Raw genomic sequence first — 16271 nt, forward strand, 5'->3', positions numbered from 1 at the left:
TCCCCACCTCAGTCCCTTCCGAGGGGTCCTGGGGAGCCGGCCCCCCATATCCTCCCCATGAACTAGGGAAGTCCTCGGGCTCTTACCTGGTGGGCCAGGTGGTCCTACAACAGAAAAAGAAATTTAGATGATAAACCATGGGTGGAAGAAAGCAAAGCCAGCACCACAACCCAAAAAGCAAGGAGCACCTTCCGCCTTCAAGATGTACTAACCACCTTCCGGCCCTAAGAAACCGCCTCTTCTCTTTTATGTAGAACTCAGTATATTTTCCCCAAAGATCCTTAAAAGCAATTCAACAAAGACCCATTTGCCCATCAAAGCCACTTTTGCTTAAGTTTCAATGGACCAAGAATAATTTCTGAGCTGGATTCACTATAGATTAAATGAGGTTTGGTGACAATGCAGGTGGGTGCCAGCGCAACCCTGGCACGGGGTAGGTCTCAGCAAATGGCAGTGCTGTCATCACGGGGCTGAGAGCTGGCTGTCATGAGAGCAGTCCTAAGGGCTCTCTTCCAACCACCTTGTCTCCTCTAGGCCACTGAGGCGAATTGAGGGCAGACGCTGGTTCACTGGGTGTCTGTTTGTTGCATGAAATAGCCTGAGAAAAACTGAGAGCCCAGACCAGGTAACAGATACCTCCCTTAGTGTATAACTACCCAAGGATCTAAGGGGTTCAGATGAACCATTTACACATAATCTAACAAAACAATTTTGCTTCCACAAATAGGAGAGTCTTCTTGTCAATTCTGTTCCAGCACTCAGACAAGCCAGCGAGGTTGTGATGTGAGCAGCTGAGGTCCTTTTGTTTCTCCAGATCACGTATAATGATTGTCAGTATTGGAGTGGGAAGGTCTTCCCGTAAATCCAAGCTTGTGACCTTTCGGAAAACCATCATTTGCTAAGCACTTACTATGTGCACTAAAGCCTACTGAGAAGCAGAAATCTTGGCCCCTGTGTCTGTTGTGTTTACAACCTAACTGGGAAAGGTTGACACTTTGAAACCACAATGAAATATGAGGGAGTGACAGGAAGCAACCTGTAGCAGTTTGGTCACACAGCAGTTTGAGAAGGCCTCCAGAGATGGTGAGCCTTGAGCTGTGGCACTAAGGAAACAATGGGCCTGAGGTGGCTGCAGGGGTGAGGGCTGGGCGTCCCAGGCAGGGGACCAGCAGGAGCAAAGGTGGGCACATGCACGATTCCGGGTGAGAGAAAGGAAGAAGATGGGCCAAGCCGGCACGCCTAGAGATAAGGCTGAGTAAGTACTCAGGTGGTGGATGTGGGGCAGAAGCACTCGAATGCCGAGCAGAGAGGTGTGATGGTATCTGTGAGGCAGTGGGGAGCTACGGTAGACTCTTACACAGGGGGATGACACCGTGAAATCAGTGTGCGTCTGAGATCTTCCCTGTAGATGGAAGTTGAATAGAACTAGGAAGTGAGATGGGGGGAGGGGAGAAAATACCCAGAGAATCTTTGTAGTTAAAATTAGGGACAAAGTTGTGGATAAATGTAGTTGGTGACTGTAGAGTTGTAGCAAAAGCTAGAAATTCAAGAGGTATTTCAGCGGAAGATTCCATGTCTGATTGGGTAGAAGACAAAGAAGGAGGCCTCTCTGATGACTGGGAGCCAAGGATACTGATGGAGAGAGGCTCCTTGACACAGACGTGAGGACTCTTGGGAGAATGTGTGTTTGAAGATATGCTTTCAATACATACGATCCTGCTTTGAGCAAATGTGATTTGCTGAAAATGGCACCACATTTTCTAGGATTGGTGCAGTCTGTAGCAACATGACTCCACTACCAGATGGCATGCACACACACACACACACACACACACACACAATGGTAAGGGGGTGATATGGAGAGCTGACAGAGGTCAGAAGAAATCAATCAATCAATCATCACTCCCAACTCCAGATGGAGCCAAATTCAGATGTGCAGATGGGCAGAAAAAAAGGTAAACAGGCAAGAATTGACTGTAGATAGCAGGTTTTGAAAGTTCCCAGGACAGTCCAATAGCCATTTCCACGCAGCAGGACTATGGGAGCAAGGTCCTGGCTGGAGCTCTATATTTAGGACACATTAGCCATGGCCAAGGGGGTCCCTATGGTGAGGTGCGTAGATGAGGGTTTCCTGGCATTGACCTGAGGTCCACAGACACCCTGTGGCTACAGTTCCAAGTCACTTGAGTCCATAGAATCACCTGGCATGCTTGTTAAAATGCAGATACCTGGGCTCCATCTGGAGATTCTAATTCAGTTTGGATTTAGAAGCCCAGGAACCTTCATTTTTACCAAACAGTACACATGGTTGGGATGCTGATGGTCCTGGGTTCCCCTGACCTGATGTGAAAATTTTCTGGGTAAAGAATCAGTCACTATCAGTAGATCCTTAAAGGAGATCTTCAGACCCTGACCCTAAAAAGGTTGAGAGCTAATAGTCTTGAGACAAGAGGAAAATGTCTAGGCCAAATTTCAGGATGGAGAGAGAGAAGGGATACACCCATCTGGAGGGAGGCAGGGGCAGGAAGAAGCACCAGGAAAGAGAGAGAGCGATCTGAAGACGTAGGAGGGAATCCAGCAGGTCCTCGGTCCTGAAGCTAATGGAAAGAGAATTCCAGAAGAGTTGATGGATGACAAGGGGTTCCAAAGAGCTCTTGGAGTGCTATAGCAATGCTGAGCCTTTGTCCCAGTGTCTTCTCAGGATGCCAGGGAGCTGCCCAAGGGCCCCTTATACTCAGAAGAAGCCTCAAGTATGTGTCATTATAATAGTGTCAAATGTTGGATAGCATGTGCCAATAGGGCATTTAGAAAGCTGTTTTTCAGAATGTTTTCTCATCTCCTGCCCCTTCTTCCCTTCCTGAATAACAGACCCTCTAGGAATACACATGGACAGCCACGTTCATGTTAACACTGCATGCAGGGCAGTTGACAGGGCCCCACACTCAGAAACGGCTCCACACTGGGTTTAATGCTCTGTGGTCACCATCTAGAAATTCTTAATAATACTATCTTTGAATCTGTGTTTTGTAGACAAAGTCTGATGGGAGGATGGAGCACATTCCAGGAGGCCTGGAGCCTTGGTTCATGTGTGGTCCTGCCTCCACTGCCTCGCTGCCTCTCCAGGACAGGTTTTCTGCCACCTGCTGCCCTGCCCCGTGATGTGTCCTCCCCACTCCTGGCCCCGTCAGTGACTGCTGCCACTTTCCATCCCAGTGGGGGCCCCGGGGAGAGTGCAGGGAAGGCTAGGGTTACGTGAATGCCCTGCATGCCTGAGCCACAGGGTGAGGCCCCTGTGCCTGTGAGTGTCTGCACTGCTGGGTAAGTGCCCACACCTCAGGGAGTAAGGCCTTAAATAGCAAACGAAAAGCCCCACCACAGCAGGTCAAGAGTAAGATGTTGGAGGAAAGGAAAAAGCCTTTTTTCTGCATTTTCGCTTTGCCCTGGGCCCTGCAAATGACGTCGCTGGTTCTGATTATCCCCACCCCACATTCCTGGCCAGAGTCGATTAGAATTGGCTGGATGCTTGATAAGAGCTGTGCCACTTAGATTTATTTTTTCTCCCTAAAATCTAAAATTGGCCCACAATGCCCTTAGTTCTGTAAACTAGACATAAACCCGACGCTGCCAGGCCTGGAGTACCTCCGAGGTCAGTAGTCCTGATTCTCTCCCACTCCTATCCCTGCAAGGACTCCCTGGGACTCCGGACTCATGACGCTGGCCTCAGCTTCAAGGCCAGACAGGAGTTCTGGCCAAGGCGGGTATGGTCTCCCCTTCCCCTGGGAGTCAGGCATGCTTGGCTCTCCTTCAGGGATGGCCTGAGAGGGCCCAAGCACTCACACTTGGAACTGGAATCTACCAGCACTAAAACAACAGGCTAGTTTGTTCAGCGAGGCCAGTTGAGTGAAAACATGATCAGCTGCCCTAGCTGTTTCTGAGGAGAGCCTGTCCATTCACTTACCAAAGGTTGCACTGGCTATCGCTCTGGGGCCTCAGTTCCCACCCTATGTTTGCTGGTACACCCTCTGCAGCCGCCCCCGTGACTAAGCTATTGGGCCGGACCCAGGGTACCCGACTTGGCAAGGTACCTTTCCTAAACTGCAGCTTTGGTCCAATCCCATTTATTTGGTGCATTTCAACTTTGGACTATGGCCATGGCGATCTTAAAAAATTAGAGTAGGGATGGCAAATAGGTTTTATTTCAACTGCCAATTCTAACCCATTAGGACAGCTTTCTGAAACAGCAGAAAAGCAGGCCATGAGGCCATGCTCAGCCGCAACTGTGATTCTTTACTGATGTCTGCCTTGGTATGAGATAAAGAGTAGTGACAAGTTTCCTCACGGATTGGAGTCACTGGGCTGCAAGAGAATAGGCTATGTGGATCTGAAGCGCTTCTGCCCCCACAGCAATGTGGCAAAGTGATGGTTTAGAGATTTTTCCAACAAGCCCGTACGAGGAGGCCATTGGGAGTGAAGGACAACCCAAGAACCCACCTTCTTCATTCTTCAGGACACCTGCTCTTCCAGGAGCTATGCTCCTGGGGTCCCAAGGAAATCTGGGTTCAGGGGTAAGATGCATCCAGAAAACCATATGTTGTTTGACCAAACTCCACACTAACAAAAACTCCTACCTACCTACTCTGGTTGGTGAATTGCCCTCACTGTTCACGTGAGATGTCGCAGGCTGCACAAGACTACACAGCATCTGTCCTTGTCCCCGTAGCAACCACAGCTGAGTCCACGAAAAGGAAGGGGAATGGGGTCTCATGGTCACAGCTGGACTAGCCTCAAGTCACAAACGCCAGCCTTTTCAAAGGTGAATCCAGTGTAAAGCCAGATCTTGTCCTCAGGCCCCAGGCCCAGGGTCTGCCCTGGCAGTCCCTCCTGCAGGATTCTTCCTGGGGCTCTGGACCAAGGCTGTCTGCCCCTCCCTCTGAAGTTGCCAATTCAGTCCTGGGTCCTGTCACCTCCCCTCCCCCAATCCAGGCACCCTGGTCTATCCCAGGTACCACCTCGCTTTGCAACTTGTACTTTTCATACCTAAGTTTTAATTGGAGAGCTTTCAAGCTAGCACGAAAAGAGAAGGTGGTGGCTTTTGAAAAGCATTTCGAGGCGCTAAAGAATAACCTCTTCAACCCATTTCCAGCTCAGCTGCGATGCCCTGCCCCCATCAATCTCCCCTAAGTGGTCTCAATAGCTCCATCCTGCATTCACTCAACAGCCGGGCTCTCCTTTTATTACTATAAAAATCAAAAAGGAAGAGGCTTTTCCTGTGCCTCTCAACAGGGCTTTGTGCCTGTAATTCCATCCATCCGAGCGTTTCTCTAGCACTGATTACTGTCACACATGGCAACTCTGAAAAGGGAGTTCCAGAGATGGAAGAAAGGTGCCTAAGCCACAAGAGTTTCAGAATAAAGGACCAAGCTGTTCTGAAGACGCTTAATTTTCCGTGAAGGCTGAAATGGGACTTAGTAATTCAATTAGCGTCTCCCAAGAAGCCACAGAATTACAGCTTTCCTCTCAGAGGCCAAAGTGAGTAAGAGTCAGACTCGGACTCAGGGTTCCTCAGGGAAGCGTCTTCCTTACCAGCCCAGCATCCTGGCTTAATCACTTACACAAACCACAGGTTTAGTCATTCAACAAACTCACATTGCACTCCTAATGCACAGCAGGTAATGAGAGGCACTGGGGAGAATATAGCAGAGAGAGTGAGGTTCCTTAGACTCAATACACACTGCACAGGGTTTCTCAGCCTCCACCAGGGACCTCCTCAGAGCCAGGGGCCCTAGACTAAGGAGGCCAGACAAAAGCTTCAGATGGCTTCCAAGCATGTGGGTGTCTTTTAAAGTCCATGAGAGTTGTGCATTTACCCCATAATAAACTTTTAATGCAAAAATAATGTCCCTGTTTCCTCAGAACGCTATGCCCCGTTTGGAAAGACCGGAAATGCAGTGTCTGAAATCAGGCTGTATAAGCCCATCCTTGGCCCTGACTGGAGCCTGAGAGGCAATGAATTGGGAGACTGAGCTGGGGTCTGTGTTTTCCCTGGCCCCCAGCTTCTGAAGGCAGGTGTCCCTCCCCTCAGGGCAAAGGCAGGACTCTGTCAGACTCATATCAAATCCACTGCCCCCCTCCCCTGCCCCATCCATCAGCCTGCCTTGTCCCAAGGCTGCACATGCCTCCTGCTTGATCCCCTCCCTCCTGTCTATTTGTCCTCGATTCACTGAGCGGAGGGGGCAGAGTGGCACCAACCTCTACGTTTCCCCAGCACACAGTAGGCACCACACAGAGCACTTTTCATAAAAAGGGTTTTCTTAACTAATTAGCAGTTTGCTTCTAGAGTTTCCCATTCATGCTGGATGTAGGATGTAGGGAAAGAACTACTTCTGGTAAGAGAACACTATTCTCCAGTAAGAGAACTCTACCACTTAGCGCAGTCTTTTTCCTTTCTTTCTTTTCCTTTTTAAAAACTAACGGGAATAAGGGAAAACATCCATGGCCTCTGTTCAAGGAACCACACGCTTCTAATTACCCAAGACCTAGTTATTTTCCATGGCTCTATTTCTATGGCAATACTGAAAATACTATTTTTCATAATTATATTACAATTGATATTTAGCTCATTAAAAACATCTGGTAAATAAACCAACAGGACTTTTTATAACCTCAAGTGTTCCTAGGTGTTCACTCTGCCCCAGCGCTTTGGCCAGCACACATGTTTGCGGCGTGAGTGGCCCGCGGTCAGTGCGGGCCAGCCTACCTGTCAGGCAGATGCCCTTGGTGCTGTTGCACAGGTCCACCATCACTCGGATCTGTGGGAAGAGAGGGTGGTTAACAGCCGCACCATAGGCAGAGGGCCCTGAACTTGCCCTTTATTCAGACAAGTAGAAAGCAAGTGCAAAATGTAACTTCAGGAGACTATGCAGAGGTCTGAGGAAAAGTTAACCTAAAACTGAAAAGAAACCCTTAAAAGATCTAAAGATTTTTGACATCAGCAGCTCATCTCCCAACGTCATCAACAGAAGCTCCTTGATTTCTATCAAACTCTGAGGAGGCAGAGGATGGGGAAGGCATCGCCAAACCCAAGTTTCAAGGTTGTAATGAGCCGGCCCCCCAGAGTCTGGAGGGCGCAGTCCGTGGGCCTGAATAAAACGGGTCGGTGTGCTTAGTGGTCAGGAGCAAGTGCTTACTAGCTGGGTGAGCACGGGCAAAGTACTTAACTTCTTGACGCTTTGGTTTCCTCTGAAAATGGAGATAAGAAGCTCCTGCCTGAGGGTTAAGCCAGCTCCACGTCTGGCACATGGAAACTGCCCCTGGATGGTAGTGACTCTCATGCCACGCGGACCCTACCTTCTCACTACTAGATGGCCACCTGCGGTGGGTGGTCACTGCGCCCGTGGTATCAGCCTGACACTTGGTTCCCACACAGCCACTTTGCACCCTTCTCCCGTCCATTCTTCACCCTGCTTCTAATGAGCATCACAAAACCCCAGTCTGATGGGTCCAGCCCTGATTCAAACACTCTTGTGATTCCTTGCTGCTCTAAACATAGAGCAAAACTCCTCCTTCTCCGGCCTCACTTCACACCACTCTCCTCTCCCTTCTCTGCCTCAGTTTGCTCATCTGTAAAATGGAGATATCAATAGCATTTACTTCTTAGGATTGTTGTGAAGAGTAAGTGAAATTATTATAAGTGAAGTTCTTAGAACAGCGCCTGGCATGTGGGAAGCACACACAAAAGTGTTTTCCATTTTGTGGAGGCAGCCAAGAGTGCAGATGGAGGTCTGGATTCTGAAGTCAAACTGCCTGTGTTCATATCATGGCTTTGCCATTCACAAGCAGTGTGACCTTGGGGAAGTTACTTAACTTCTCTGTGCTTCAGTGTTCTCGTCTGTAGATAGAACTAATAGCACCTACCTTATAGCATGGGTATGTGGATTAAATGGGCGAATACATGCAACACACTTAGAATTGGGCCTGGCACATGATAAGCATGCTCTATTTATGCTATTGTTTTGATGGTTCCTTGAATGTGCCAGGAATGCCTTAGTTATTGTACCGATCTACCATCCAAGAAGCAGTTTTTAGACCCAAGTGATATGGCATTTCAAAACTGTGGGAGAAAAACTTAGTTAAGAAATGGAGTTGAGACTGCTGGATAGACATTTGGGGGAAAAAACAAAGGCTGGATCCCGACTTCACTCCTTACACTAAATAAGTTAATTAAGTGACATTGATCAAAAAGTTAAAAGTTAAAAACATACTAGTGAAAGAACTGGAGGAAAACCTGGGAAAAATATTTACAATGGCATTAAAGCAGGAAAGATTTTTCTAAGAAACATCTCCTATACTATGTAGGAAGAATGTGATAAATTCGACTGTCTCATAATTTAAAATTTCTGCAAGACGTAAAATGCTGCAAGCAGTAACAAAGGAGAAACACAGTCAGGAACATAATTGCGAAGGGCTGGTCTCTTAAGAGCTGTTAGGAAGCAATAAGCAAAGGAACAAGAAATCTGGATGTAAGATTCGAGAATGTTGAAGCTGGAAGAGGCTTCAGAGCTCGTTGTCCTGGGGGCGTCAGGTACGATCCATCCATGAGGTGGCCATGCTCCCTCTCCAGGTGGTCTCCCATCCCTCCCTCCCTTCACTCTGCTCCAGTCACACTGGCCATCATCACAGGCCTCTGCCGTGTGTGGATGCTGTGCCTACATCTTCACTGAGGCCTCAGCTCAAATGTCACCTCATCAGGGAGGCGTTCTCTGACTCCCCAACTAAAAGTAGCCCCAGCAGCCACTCCCCATCAGCTCATCCAACTCTTTGTCTTGGTGACACTTATCATTAGCCAATGTTATCTTATTTATGTATGCATTTATTTATTACCTGCCCCCGCTCCACAAAGAATGGAAGCATTTTGAGAGCAGGAGAACTTGTTCTCTCTTTTGTCTGTATCCCCTGTGCATAGAACAGCGCCTGGTTCCAGGCCTAGAACTTCTCCCCTGGGGAGATAGCGTTGAAGTCGGGAAGCACATCAATGCTCTCCACGGGAGAGCTTGCCTTGAGAGGAGACAACAAATTGCTAACCTGGGTTTATGATGTGAGAATCCAATGGTGTTGGGAAGAGAGTGGGTGAGGTGCAGGAAGAAGTCCTCAGCAGTGATGGGAAGTCCCTCCCAACGCAGCCACTCTAGCTTGGAGGACATATTTCATAGGAACAATGACCTGAGCGCAACAGAAAGAACGGCACCAACAAGAGCTCAGGCTTAACGTACCCTTGGTCAGCATGTCACTGAGGAGGTGGAGTCATCTCCCCAGAGGAAATGCCAGTACATCAGAGTCATCTCCCCAGGGAGCAGATCAATGCAGCAATGGACGGGGACATAGGACACTGCATGGAGACTTGCTTTCAGATTGACAATATATGGTAGCAGTGGGAGAAAAGACAGCCAAAATGGGTCCAAAGAGCAGCCTCACCAGACCTTCCAGTTTTCTCTCTGTACAGAGACCGGGTCTCACTGAATTAGTAGAACTTCTGGATCTTGGGCAATTCAAGGGCAAGGAAGGGGCCTGAGGAGAAAAAGAACAGATTTCTTGCTAACCTACCTGGCATCAGAGGCCAAGAGCTGGTTTTAAATTCAACTAAAAGAGAGGGGACCTAATTTGGCAGTATCCATTAGAAAGAAAATGTTGTGAATTAGGAATCTCACTTGCAGGAAGAGTATACTAGGACATCTGCACAAGAATGCTCACGGCAACACTGTTTGTGATGGCAAAAACATGCAAGCAACCCAAACGTCCATCAAGAAGGTGCTTATTAAACAGACGAAAAAGAATGAGGTGGATCTCTATCTAATCTAGATCTAATCTGGAAAGACGGTCTTGGCATTCTGGTGAGTGAACACAGTGAGCCCAAGCCATGTAACACAATGCAGCTCATTGGTTGAAAAAAGAATCTAGATATGTCTGCATAAGCACAAAGAAAAGTTGGGAGGGTCGTGAACCCAATCATTAACTGAGATTTTTTTTTTTCTCCTGGAGATGGAGACTAAGGAATGAAAAGGGGATTTTCACTTAGTTTACATAGTTTTAAAAGATATATTAGGATAAAGGGTGATTTTCACTTTGTGTATTTTTAGTAATTCAGAGAGAGAGAGAGAGAGAAAAGAGTGTGCAAACATTATGTGAACCTAAAAGACGGGTCTAATTTGGGAACCCAAATATTGTGCCTTCATTTACCCCTATCACTTGGCATAACTTGGATAGATTTCTGTTGCTTCTAGACAAATCTACATAGAATGAACTAGAACAGTTGAACAAGTCCAGTGATTTTCAAATTGTTCATTAGCCATAAAATCTGTCTTTTTCCCACATAAATTGCCAAACTCTAATAGATAAAACAAATGAAAATGGAACTGCTCTGGGTGAACTGGGGTGGGGTTGGCCTCAGCTACTTATCTGTAAAATGAGAGAGTTGGACTAGACAGGTGATTTCAAATTGCTCCCACCAGAGGAATGGGGGTGCAGGGTGGGGGGCGTAGTTAGGAGGTGGAAAGGGACACCCAGAGGCTTGGAGTCACAGGAGAAGGGATGAGAAAGCTAAGTTCCAGAGGAAGCCAGTGGAGTGGCTGGCCCAGGCTCACCCAGCAAGCTGGCTTCCAGAGCTGAGGACTGTTCCCCACCCCCTTTACTTTTTCATGCTGCTTAGCCTTTGCCAAAGGAATTGTCTGAATTCAACTTGAAATGCAAATTTTTGCTTTAGTTTACTTCGAATATGAACAGGATATCAGATTTTTACTCATTAAAAATGCATCAATTTCACGAAATCTTTTCTGTGCAAAAGTGAAAGGTTTAATCAAAAGTGTTCCTTTCTCGTCAGAGTGAATAGAGCCGAAAGCGGTGAGCTGCCACTGCTCATCGGAACACAAAACTCACGGCAGTTGGCTGGCTGTCCTCCTGAACTCCCTTCCTCTCACCTTTTCCTCTCAGGACTGATTCATGAGAAAGTAAAGAGCAAACCTGCCCATCACCACCAGCTGCACTGGTTTGCAGGAGGCTAAAACTATGTCCTGTCCTGGTTTCTCCGACGTTCCCCAAGTACAGACGCCAGTTTGCAAGCTGGAACGCTGTGAAAATTCTGTCACCTTTCAGATCTGACATATTTTACAGCTGAAATTCCTTTTTTCTGAGACAATTGAATACTCTTCACACGCTCCCTAATTATGCAAATTGCTGTTATTACATTCATGCAAATGATCCTTTAGAAACAGGTCCGGGGAGCTGATGATCAGCCTGCCATTGACTGAGACTCCTTCGACTGCAGAGACGGGGCCAGCTGCTTGCACTTGAAAGTTAAACTACTGGTGTTGGAGGAATCCCTCGGGGACGGGGACGGGGTGGGGGGATGGGGGGCTGGTCAGCCCCCCTGGACTCATCCCTGGAAAAGGCAGGAATTCACACTGGGGCCAAGACCTGGTAACGACAATCTGCAAACCCCAGCTGGAAGGTAGGGCTTGCCTTGCACAGGGGTGTGAAATTCTGGGGCATGACTTCCTCCCTGCAGCCCCACAGGAAGATCGGCCAAAGGTCCAGGTACTTGTCAGCTTAAGCGAGCAAGCCCTGGCCATCCCACATCAGTGGCCTGGGAGCTGAGTGCTCCTGTTGGTTTGTCCCGCCTGGGATCCTCGGAGCCCAGCTGAATCCTGCCTAGCCTTCCCCAAAGACCCCGATTCCCACGGACTGCGCCTCCTGAGCCCAGCAGCATCACTGTGTGGCTGGTTGTTGGCACACTTTTGCATGTGTTACTCTGCCTTCTAACCAGAGAGGCTCTTATCACAGGTACTATTTCATCCTTTTACTGTTGCCGCATTCACTCATCCACTCCCTTTCCCAGCATTAGAAAGGCATCCAGCACATAGTAGGTACTCAATAAAAACTTCATTATTGATTACTCACTCAACTGGAAGGGGAATGTGCTTCTCAACCAATGAAATGATTCCTTTCTGACGGAGGGGAACATTGTTTATGGGAGTTGGCCATCTAGCATGTGATCACCTGTTTCTCTTTGTGCCTGCTTGCTTAGGATAACTTTATTTTGGTAGACACTCCACTAATCTTAGAAAACAGGAGCTTGGAGATGCTGGGGTTATCCTATTAGGATCCCCAAGACAGCCCACATGAACATCACTGCAAAACCGGAAACATCTGATGTGCCCTGGTCCATAGGGGAATAACACAAACCTTCCACGTTCTCTGGAGTAGAGGCACCCGCATGAACTCTGCACCCAGGGCTGGTTAGGGCTGGTTAGGGCTGGGTCAGCCAGGCAGAGACCGAGATGCTGCCCTGTAAAGGAATCTCAGACATTCATGAAGACACAAGGCCATGGGGAAAACACGTGGTATTCACCAGCTCCTCCTGCTTTGCTGACTGGATCAGGATGGGCTGGAGGCCAGCCTGCTTCGCAAGGAACACGGGTTGGACTACTTATCTCAAAGGCATTTCTTTTGCGTATAAGCTCTGGCGGGCTGAAGTGAATTCCTGGAGATGGTGCAGCCCCCTGTGGCCCTCCTTCTCACCCTGCCTCAGTCATTGCCCAGATTCTCTAATACAATGCTGAACAAGTAATTAACGAGGGTTGGTTTGGAGTTCACCCACAGCCTTGGCCAGCCGTCTTGCATACAAAAGCTGGGAAGTCGCAGAAGCTGAAGCGGCTCTGTGTGGCCCCAGGACTCCTCAACAATCCCAGCTGGAAGCGGGTGAGACCAACAAAGGCCCTCACCCAATGTCTCTGGCAAAACTACTTTCGGCTGGGATCAGGGCCTTGGGAAACATCCCAGTGTAACATTTGTTCACCCTGGGGACATCTGAAAATGCACCCCAGAAGTCTTTGAAGGAGCATTTCCTCCTCCAAGCGTGCTCTGAGACCTTCTTCAGGCTCTGACCCAGGTCAAACGGCGGTGGGATGGGGTGGAATTTAGGGATGGATGGCTGTTTCTTGTTAACTGCACTAAACTTATAGTCAGTCATAATTATAATTATAGAAAATTATATAATTAAGTCACTAAAATTAAAGATAATGATGGTGTTAACGATAACGGTCCATCTTGAGTAAGTTGGGAAACTGGTTACTTATCAGTTAGATATTTTCTCTAACCATGCATTTTTCTTTGGTAGCTACCATGTGATGCTTGTGCCCTGCAGTGGCTTGGTGCCTTGTAATAGCCCCCTGGGGAGGGAGGGCTGGAGCCTCTAGGTTGCCTATATGGGACCTGCCCGGTCTTTCTTCAGAACAAGAGATAAAGAGAAATGTTAGAGGTTAGAGGGGATCTGCCAAGCTGAGAGGAGACAGGACCCTGCACCAACTCCCCAGCCCCTTGACTAAATAGGACCCATGACAGTATTTACCCCAGGGAATGGCTGTGAGGAGCAAATGACGGCGTCCTTATGAAAACAACTGTGTATATTCATACTGGTGTTATCGAAACATATTTGTTCACAACTGGAACATAGGTCAGCTGATTCTACATTTGAAAAATCATCAATTCATACTATTTTAACAAAAGTATTTAACTAAAGTCCAATTACTAGCTTGGTTTATCAACTAAATTCAAAATGTAGTACAGAATAGGATTTATAAAAGTAGCCAGATACAAATCACTAAGTGCCCTAACCCACTAAATATAAACGGTCATTGGTCATTAGAACCCCCTTCCTAAGCCTTTCCCTTCTTCCACCGGGAGCCCCTCAGGCGTCAGCAAGCCCCAGGTGCTCAGTCTTGTCCTGACCGCAGTTCAAGCTACTGCCTGTCAGGAATGGCCAGTCCTTTTGCTTTTCCTCCTGTTGACAAGTTGGTGAAGAGCTGCTGGCAGCAAGGACACCTGTGGCACCAACTGGCTGACCCAGCTCCAGAACCAGAAATGCTGGGCCATTCTCAGAGGAGGCTCAGGACATGTTCTCCCGGCACCTCCTGGGCTCAGATCTTGCTTCCTCCAGGTTGGAAGTCAAACGCAGAGCTGATGTGATGTTCTAGCTACTGGATGCTGCATGGCTTCCTGAGATGGCTCGCCCAGGCATATAAAAAAAGGGAGCAGCTAAAAATCGTTACTCATCTCAAATCCTTGTCTGTACTTTATTTTTAAAAAGTTGTTTTGTAGTGTATTGCCTATTTTCAAGTCCAGCAACTTTACAACTTATTCTGGTCAATTGTTTCTTAAAGAGGAAGGGCTATTTTATCTTTATTTTAAACACATGCGAATATAATGGAATAATTTTCAAACGAAATTATATATAACTATGAGAAAATAGAAGCGACTATTTGATCTTGAGATCCTGAGGCAGGGAAGAACATTCTAAAGATAAAAGCAAATGAAGAACCCATAAATGGGTTATAGATTTGACAACGCGAAAATGAAAATTTTTCAATGCCCCTCCCCACAAAAAACTATAAACAAAATGAAAAGGCAGATAGAACCCAAGGCCAGAAGGTGTGATATACAGAACATGGGCTTTGGAGTCAGACACAGCTCCATCTGATCTGAACTCCAATTCCTTCACTTGCTGGCTCTGTGACCTCGAACAGGATAATTAATCTCTCTAAGCCTCAGTGACCTGTCTGGGAATAATAATGACGATAATAATAGTAATGATCTCATAGGACTGTTATCAGGATTAGGATGTTTTTGACATACATACCTAAAGCTCTTTGAATAGCGCCTGGCAAGTTCTAAGTTCTCAATAAACATTATAATCATTATGGAGGGAAAAATATTGCAACATGTATAATACACAAAAAGCTAATAACTTTCCTATGTAAAGGGTATTCATAAATTAATAAGAAAAAGATAAAAAATGATTGAAAAATGAGCTAAACCATGAATGAACAAATCTCACACAATGAAAAACATTCAAATCACCAATAAACAAATGAAAAAATATTCACCCTCACCATAATCAAACACCTGCAGCCCCTCCCTGGTGCTGGGGATCCAACCTGTCCTGGGACAGGCCCTCCTCTTTTAAACGTCAAACTACCAAGTTTCTAATCCCATCTCCCACCCAACCTGGCGTAATTCTACACTGGTGATTCTCCAATTTAGAGTGTACTACAATTGCCTAGAGAGCAATTTACATACAGATTCCCAAGCTTAACTCCATCAAGTCTGATTCAGGAGATGCAGTGTGGAGCCCAGACATCAGCATTTTAAACAGATGTCCCAGGTCTTTTTTTTTTTTTTTTGAGGAAGATTAGCCCTGAGCTAACATCTGCTGCCAATCCTCCTCTTTTTGCTGAGGAAGACTGGCCCTGAGCTAACATCCGTGCCCATCTTCCTCTACTTTATATGTGGGACGCAAGCTATGAATGAGTGTATTCTTCATCTCCCAACAGAAAAGAGAAATGGCCACTTTCCTTTCCTGAACATCCTTGTTTCAAGCCGGATTTTTCTGTTCTTTTTGTTTTTTCCTTTAATTTCTTATTTGAGTGCTAAACCAACAGTAGGATCTTTTTGGGCTGAGGTTGGAATGTGTAGTTCCTGGGATGGTCGGCTATGGGAAACTTATCCAAGGCTGTGTGTTTCTTTCCCTTGATAATTAAAGAGTGCCTAATTGAGCTATCACATCCAACAAGGTAAAATTTACAATGTCTAGCATCCAGTAAAAAATTACCAGGCCTGCAAAGAAGCAGGAAAACACAACCCAGAATGAGGAAGAAAGATCAATAAATTGAATCTCACCTAGAAGTGACATAAATGAAGGAATTAGTAGACAAAGACAATAAAACAGTTCTCTTAACCGTATTCCAATTGTTCAAGAAGCTAGAGGCAAGATTGAACATGTTAAATAGAAACAAAAAATAAAAAACACCCAATCAAACTTTTAGAAAGGAAAATGACAACATCAGAGATGAAAAATACACTGAATGGGGTTAAGAACAGACTAGACATAGCAGAAGAAAGACTAGTGAACTTGACGACGTAGCTAGAGAAATAACCAAAATGAAACACATGGGGAAAAAAAGACTCAAAAAGTGAACAGATCATCAGTGATGTGTGAAGCTGTGGAACAACTTCAAGTAGCCCAATCATGTCTAATTAGAGGCCCTGGCTGGCATGGAGGGCAGAAAAATATTTGAAGAAATAATGGCAGACAATTTTCCAAATTTTACTGAGGACTAGAAACCCATATTTCCAACAAGCTCAATGAAATGCAAGCACAAGAAACTTGAAGAAAATGAAACTAAAGCATATCATAATAAAACTGCTTAGAATATGCAATAAAG

At 46.5% G+C, this 16271-nt stretch overlaps 1 protein-coding gene across 2 annotated transcripts in view; it reads right to left on the reverse strand.

Annotated features, from left to right (window-relative positions):
* GLDN (gliomedin) overlaps positions 1–16271 on the reverse strand; it is a 51022-nt gene that overhangs the window by 21449 nt on the left and 13302 nt on the right. Inside the window, exons 1-3 of one of the 2 annotated variants that reach the window (XM_023617481.2) lie at positions 12235–14739; positions 6758–6809; positions 87–104 (exon numbers count right to left, since the gene is read on the reverse strand). In XM_023617481.2, coding sequence (XP_023473249.2) covers positions 87–104; positions 6758–6809; positions 12235–12267 — 103 coding nt within the window. In that variant the 5' untranslated portion in view covers positions 12268–14739. Of the gene's footprint in view, positions 1–86; positions 105–6757; positions 6810–12234; positions 14740–16271 lie in introns of those variants that run through there. The other variant, XM_023617477.2, reaches the window with a different exon arrangement.

Source organism: Equus caballus, chromosome 1, assembly GCF_041296265.1.
Source record: "Equus caballus isolate H_3958 breed thoroughbred chromosome 1, TB-T2T, whole genome shotgun sequence".
NCBI lineage: Eukaryota > Metazoa > Chordata > Mammalia > Perissodactyla > Equidae > Equus > Equus caballus.